This window comes from Ceratina calcarata, unplaced genomic scaffold (assembly GCF_001652005.2).
Source record: "Ceratina calcarata isolate Rehan_Ccalc_2016 unplaced genomic scaffold, ASM165200v1 scaffold185.2, whole genome shotgun sequence".
In the NCBI taxonomy this organism is placed as follows: domain Eukaryota; kingdom Metazoa; phylum Arthropoda; class Insecta; order Hymenoptera; family Apidae; genus Ceratina; species Ceratina calcarata.
This window is the reverse complement of record NW_017139975.1, coordinates 82495-89392: the sequence shown is the minus strand read 5'-3', so window position 1 is coordinate 89392 and position 6898 is coordinate 82495. Positions and strand designations below refer to the sequence as shown.

At 35.8% G+C, this 6898-nt stretch overlaps 2 protein-coding genes across 2 annotated transcripts; one reads left to right on the top strand and one right to left on the bottom strand.

The window, feature by feature from the left end:
- Nucleotides 1-1288: 1288 nt before the first annotated feature.
- Nucleotides 1289-4691, top strand: LOC108633148 (CD63 antigen). Its single transcript, XM_018038178.2, has 5 exons — nucleotides 1289-1502; nucleotides 3317-3505; nucleotides 3574-3744; nucleotides 3858-4097; nucleotides 4199-4691. The coding sequence occupies exons 1-5, from the start codon at nucleotides 1428-1430 to the stop codon at nucleotides 4385-4387; spliced, it is 864 nt and encodes a 287-aa protein (XP_017893667.1). The 5' UTR covers nucleotides 1289-1427; the 3' UTR covers nucleotides 4388-4691.
- Nucleotides 4692-4743: 52 nt separating this feature from the next.
- On the bottom strand, nucleotides 4744-6799 carry LOC108633147 (alpha-ketoglutarate-dependent dioxygenase alkB homolog 4). The gene is made up of 5 exons (XM_018038177.2): nucleotides 6258-6799; nucleotides 5909-6034; nucleotides 5616-5708; nucleotides 5109-5530; nucleotides 4744-4928 (listed from the first exon to the last, which is right to left on the bottom strand). Exons 1-5 carry the CDS (start codon nucleotides 6357-6359, stop codon nucleotides 4760-4762), a joined length of 912 nt encoding a protein of 303 aa, XP_017893666.1. The 5' UTR covers nucleotides 6360-6799; the 3' UTR covers nucleotides 4744-4759.
- Nucleotides 6800-6898: the final 99 nt, after the last annotated feature.

Here is a 6898-nt window from a genome sequence, read left to right as displayed (position 1 = left end):
AGGAGCTATAGGACTGACATATTGTAACGACACGGCACCTACTCTGCACAAAGCTGGCTGTTACCCTGTGTTTCTTTCTTACGTCAAGTCGCACGCTGTGCAACTTGGCAGTGTTGGCATCGGTATTGCTGTTATTCAGGTAACTAACGCGTTTGTAAATGCGGAATTGAGAAGCAGCACGACATTTTTTTAGAATGTATGTAATAATTTTATTACTTCTTGTTCTAGGCAATCGGAATTTGGTTCTCGATTTATTTAGCACTATCGATAAAGAATAGTTACGAAAGTGTGTAATATCTTTCAAAGATAAATACGATTATAAAAATGTAATATAAAATACGATTATATATTTGCTGTCATAAATCTGCTGATTGCAAAACCATGTATTATAATTATAATTTTTAATACATTTCGAATTTCTTGAAGGAATATTAATTTTCTAAGTCATATATCGTGATATGATATTTAGAATCTCCATTAAGTTGTAAAATATACATTAATTCATATATTGTTGATAAAATTTTGAGATTGTATTTATGAGAAAAAATACATTGTGCACTTTGTAAAATTTGTATAAAATAAAATAGATGAATCTCTTTTGGGAGACTCGATGTTCTTTAATTAAGTTTAATACCAGCGTTGAGAGAGATGATGAGCAAGTAGAATTAAAGTAAATCGAACGCGATGGGAATTTTGAGGAATCGAATCGCGTTTCATCTCAGTGGTAGAAATATTGAAGTTTACCATGGCTTGTAATACTTTTCCGCATATGAATAATGAACGGTGTGCTAAATTACCTACGGGTTGATATGCATGAGTCATGTTCTGTGTTTTTTCACGCATGGTCGTAACGATCGGTCGATGTGCCAGTGCCGACCACATTTTTAGTGGCTCCTCACGCTAGCAATAAGTATTAGGTTGTCCTAAATATCTCTTCTGTTTTATTGACAGCCATTCATTATACAGCATTGCGCGCATCATTGAAATATACGCGATTCATTCTGTTTTACGAGCTCCTTTCGCCGGAGACCTAACGACGAAGCAGTTTGAATAATTGATGCTTTTTCTGAAATAAAACCTTCCCAAAGAATATATGAAACGTGCTAATTCTGCATAAATCAAGAATACAGTCTACTTTAAAAAACAGTGGAAATGTTATTTGTTGATATAGCTAGCGTGTTCGCAGACGCGAGAGCAAACGAAATCCTGGACGATAAGAGATTAAAAATAAAGGAAATGAAAAATGAGTAAGAGGAAAAAGATGGTTGTAGAAACACGCTGGCAAGCAGCGCTACGAATGTTGTCGACGACGACGGTACGCGTACCGCTTTATCAGTAGATAATGTCGTACGTCGAATCGTGTTTAAGGTGTTTCCACGTTCAGTTTCGTAGTGCACCTGCGTGAAAGAGGATTCTCGGACACAAAAATGGCTGCCACACACCTCGACGTCGGTCTCCGTTGCATCAAGTACCTGCTTTTCGCGGTTAACTCCCTCTTTGTGGTCTGTAAACCACCTTCTTTCATCATCTTTTCTCATTCCTCCTTCGATCATCATTATGTCGTACGCTCGTCTTTGGTAGGAACGCGAATTTTCACCTGGTCGATTGACGACCGTCCGTTTCAAATTATTTGAATCACGCGCACAATCTCCTCGTTAGATCGTCGATTGTTAATAACTATTTCTTCGTCATCGTCTCCTCGCCAGTAATCATTATTGCTTCTCGCAGTTTTTTTTATTGCTAATCCTCTTTTTTTCTTTTGGAAATCTTGAGTATGTTATTTGCGACCTTTCATTAAGATCACTTATCAAGCAGTCGAGTATTAGTACCTTATGATTCACGTTTATCTTACCGTTACCGTATCGTAAAAACGTTATTGTTTCCTGTAATGTCGCACGATCATACTTCTTTTTTATTTTTAAAAATATTTCGTCGTACGTTGTTAGATACTTCGGACACGCTATTCGCAGCCTTTCGTGGAGATTATGTCGGCGGTTTTCAATCGAGTAATAGAATATCAATATCTTATGACTCAGTCGTAGTTATGTAAATTATCACGTGTTATCTCTCTAATATTTGTCCTTCCTTCTTCTGTCAATAATTTTCCTTACGAGCTTGAACATGAAACTTCATCCGGTTTTTGGAAATTTGGAAATTATACAATTAATCGGACTATTCTTAACTGATGGGACACGTTATCATTTGCTGCAATTTTAAAATTAATTAACCACTTGCGCAGTTAAACAGTTTGATAAGAATTAGATAAGAAACTCGTAATTTTAATTGTGATTAATACTGAAAAAAGACATTCAGGCATGAATTCAAATACAAATCCGCATTTGAATAAATGGAGAAATAAGTAATGTATTTCGATTCATTATCACAAAGTATGTATCTACTTCTTAAAAACATGTTACAACGTTATTGCGCAATCTATTGTCGAATGCAAATCTATTAAAAGGACGTACAAGAAGAAGCCAATCCCAATTTAAAAATATTGAAGAGAATAGAATATGAAGAATAAAGAGATAAATAAAAATAATTGCGAGCAAAATACCGATTTGAGGAAAATTGGCTATCGTTATTATTCGTCAAACAGACAAGCTATTATTCTATATTGAATAGGTAAATGATAAGCAAGCGTTAATCAAGCCGCGAGCGAAAAATGAGATCGATCAATGTGGACGAGGTTGGCTACGATAACTGTAACGACATCATCGACTTTCTCTCGTATATAGACGAGGAGAAAATGTAACGAGAATAACCATACTCGGCCCTGAGATTCAACAAGTTAGGTCAACCCTCAACGCGGGCATATACTAGATCATAAGTTCTACGGCGTTCTGCGTTGTCCGAACGAGTACGCGGTAGGATCGATATTGGTTGGGCGAGGTCGTCCCCGATGAATTATTAGTTAGGTCCGCGACGTAGCGAGCCATCCCTCAGCCCTCCCCTTTTTGCCACTCTCTCGCCACATTCTATGTACGATGACCATTATTTATAAAAATACCCCGACAAAATGATGATTGCTCGAAGGTTTTCATTTTCTGCGATCACTGTTAAAGTCGAAAGCTGCTGTCTGGCAACCGCACACGGCCTGTCTTATCAGTTCAGATAAACTTATAATCTCGTTCATATTTGATAAGAGAATTCCCGTCTTTTTTTATAGATTGCATTGAAAGTGAAGAGTATTTTTTTGACTGATATGAGTTCGACAACCCTTCGCTGTTAGCCTAGTTTGTTAAACTATATCGTTCGAATATATTTTAGAGATCTAATCATAATATGTAATTCCATATTTGTTATTTGCGTACAGCTAACGGGGATTATGATAATATCTGTTGGCACAACGATCTATGCGGTTTACGAGGATTTCTCTCATTTTTTGGATCCCAGTTACTTTTCCCCGGCGACTATTTTAATTGTCGTTGGTATACTGGTCTTTATAATTGCTTTTCTGGGATGTTGTGGAGCTATTAGAGAAAGTACCTGTATGGTTCTAGTGGTAAGCACTCGTTTTATATGTACACAACTGAACTAATACAGCATAAAAGTGTATTATTTTATTTATAGTTTGCAGTGTCACTGTCGCTTGTTCTCGTGTTAGAATTCGCAGCTGCGATTGCAGCATACGCTCTTAAAGACGGAATAAAGGGTCTCCTTGTTGACAAAATTAACACTACCATGCACCTCTATAAACAGAATGACGAGGCTACAGACGCTATCGATTTTCTACAATCAAGAGTAATATTTATGTTTTACGAGCATTCATTAATTTATACCGACGTCAACTTAAAATCACTCTTTGAATTTTAATCTTACTTTTCGATACTGAAATCAATCGATTATTTTATTAGCTCTACTGCTGTGGATATAATGGCCCTCGCGATTGGGCAGACATCATGCCAACAGAAATGGGTCTACCAGATTCCTGCAAAAATTGTATGAATATTGACATCGTTCATTTCGGTGCTGATACTTTCGAAGATTCCGCATGCGGACACTATGAACACGGTTGTATTAGAAGTCTTTCGATCATCATTAACAGAAGCGCGCTGTATATTGGCACAGGTGCAATCGCGATTGCTCTCATTCAGGTTTGTATTACTCATTTTTATTTCATCGTATAAAGAAAAGTGTCTTGGTACAATTGAAGAAATGTTAGACGTATAAGTGTGAACTTTCTTTTTAATTTCAGTTAACCGGAATAATGTTCGCCTGTATGTTGGGCCGAGCGATCAGAAGACAAAAGACGGAAAGGGAAAGGCGTAAATGGGAGTTGAGACAGAGTTTGGTCGATGGGTATCAACCATTGGGAAAATCCGATCCAGTAACAACGTTCCCAGTTGTATACATGTCCTCTACCGAACCTTTGAAGAATCCTTAAAATTTTTTTCTGTTTCTCGTTCCAACTTTCTAACGATCGTACTTTTATTTATATGTAAATATTAGAGTAACACGATTCCGTTTCTTAAAGCTGTAGAAACATTCAGCTCTTGGGAAAAATATTATTTACTTCACCTGTCTCTTCTCCATTCGAATTTAATACTTTGTCTTTCCGATTTCTTCGAAAATGTTTAGTTAAGACTTAAGAGAGTTAGGAAAAGGATGTCAGTAATCTACGTTAGTAGAAAATCGTGATAACAAGTGATCGTACAGTGGAAAGAGTTTAATATATTTCTACAATCCTATAATGAGATGTGTAATTAAATATTTTGTACAATTTCAACATTATATACATAATTAAAATAAATTAATTCTATATTACAGTTGCATTGCCTCGGAAGATTGAAGCCCTGTTCAAGAGTTCTTTAATCTCTTCGTTACTCCTCGAGTTGCTTAAATACGGTGGTGTTAATTCGCGATATGCCAAACAGATTCGTTTGGACTTTATGTCTTCTCTTAAAACGCTATGTTCCCATTTGTACCTATAAAAATCATTCGGCCCTAATAATTCTGTAAGTAACCGGGTAACTATTTGCAAACAGTAATATTATGTAATATGGACTGACTTGTCTCGTTGCCGTAACGAAGATTTTATAGAAATGTTTTCGCACACTGAGATACGAATAAATATTCATGATTCGAATATAACAAAACTCGTTTACCTTGCAATACCGTAAAGAACCATCAGAGATCCTTCTGGCATTGGCAGCCTTACGACTATGTTTTCGTTCTCTTCGTACTTATTTTCTATATCAAACTTTAATGTTATGGAGTATTCCGGTACGCTTTTCAAATTGTATTTGGTATCTGGTCCGAGGTAGGGGCTCATCGTGAGAACTGAGTTACCTAAGACATTCACGGTAACTATTCTTTCACCCCATATCCAGCAATCGTCGATGTGCGGATCTATCGATGCCCCTCGTGCCGGATCGTATTCTAACGTACATTGTTCTACTGTGCGATAATCTTCGAGTATAGGTAGTTCAGAAAACTTTTGCTGCACAAATTGAGTAGACTTTGGGAAACCGTTGAACGAACCCAGTTGAAACTTTTTCTTTTTGAAATTGCATTTCGGACCGAAATTCTGAATTTGTTAAATTAAATTTCGGAATTATTTTACGTCCTCTTTGCTTTATCAGTACTTTAGAATTCGATTGATTTTGAAATACCTGTTTTCTCCTTCCACTTTGGGAAGTTTCCCAAGGTATTTCTTCAAGTGCACTGACCAATGAGTCAGTCTCACAAGAAGTTAAAAAATCTAGCTATTCACACAGAAATGAAAGTACAATTCAATAATATCTCGTAAATATTGTCTCCATAGAGCCAATCTTCCTTTCTTTTGAAAATTTGATATTTATAAACCATTAGCATATGCTAACTGATGATTGAGAATGGTCTTTAAAGTCATAATGTCTCCGATGGTTTGAAGATGGAAAACTGATATTTTTAAACATAGAAATACCTTTATGTAGACCCCAGGAAATTCTATAGGTGTTCCTTGGTGATCTGGATGAGTCTTATAAAGATCAGCATCCCAACCGGGCCATGCCAAATCGCAATCCGGACAATATACATAACTGGAACATTTCTAAAATGTTTTTGAACTTGTTTAAACGGAATATTTGTTAAATAGAAAAGGGGGTAAACTCTACCCTTCGGAAATTGGCGTATCGATGTAGTTCCAACAAATGCTAAATCTTGATAGTTTTAACTGAATCGATATATATTTTAGACAAACTATTTAATCAAACTTAAACTTGAAATTAAATTTAAGTAACTTAGAATAACAAATAACAATTCAGAAATCTAACCTGAAAGTAATCCGTAAGATTGGGCTTCACAATATTATATTCCCTTTCACAGAGAAGACAGGACCTTATCCCTTTACAACCGCAAGGTCGAATGGTCTCCATTTTTTGTGCACGAATAATTATATTAAATTACATACGCGAATATATAAAAATTTATATTACGTATGAGTTACATACTATTTACGTATCTGACAGAAACGAATGAACTACTTTTAAAAAGGCTACACATACAAAGTAGCACATCCGAGAATGTAAAGAAAGAAATATATAAAAGTGGATGAATTAAAGATTAATCCAAACACCCTTATCTGTCCTCGTTCTAATTTATTTATAAAAATTTTCCTGGTTTGTGGATAACAGCACCATCTACTAATCAGATAACTCCTCGTCCTCATTACACCGCTACTAACTATCCTAAGGCCGATAAACTACTAGCAGCTACTAGCGATTCCAATCATTCAAATTAGTCAAATTTCATCGCTGAGCCTGCCACTCAGACCGTGTCTAATAAAATTGGTACGTTTTCTTTTTGTCTCGTTATTATTCTTATTGTGACTCTCTAAACTCTTCCTCTTCATATGTTCTATATGGTTTAACAATATTCTTTGCGGAGCTTATATGTAAATAAAAACAGGTATAAT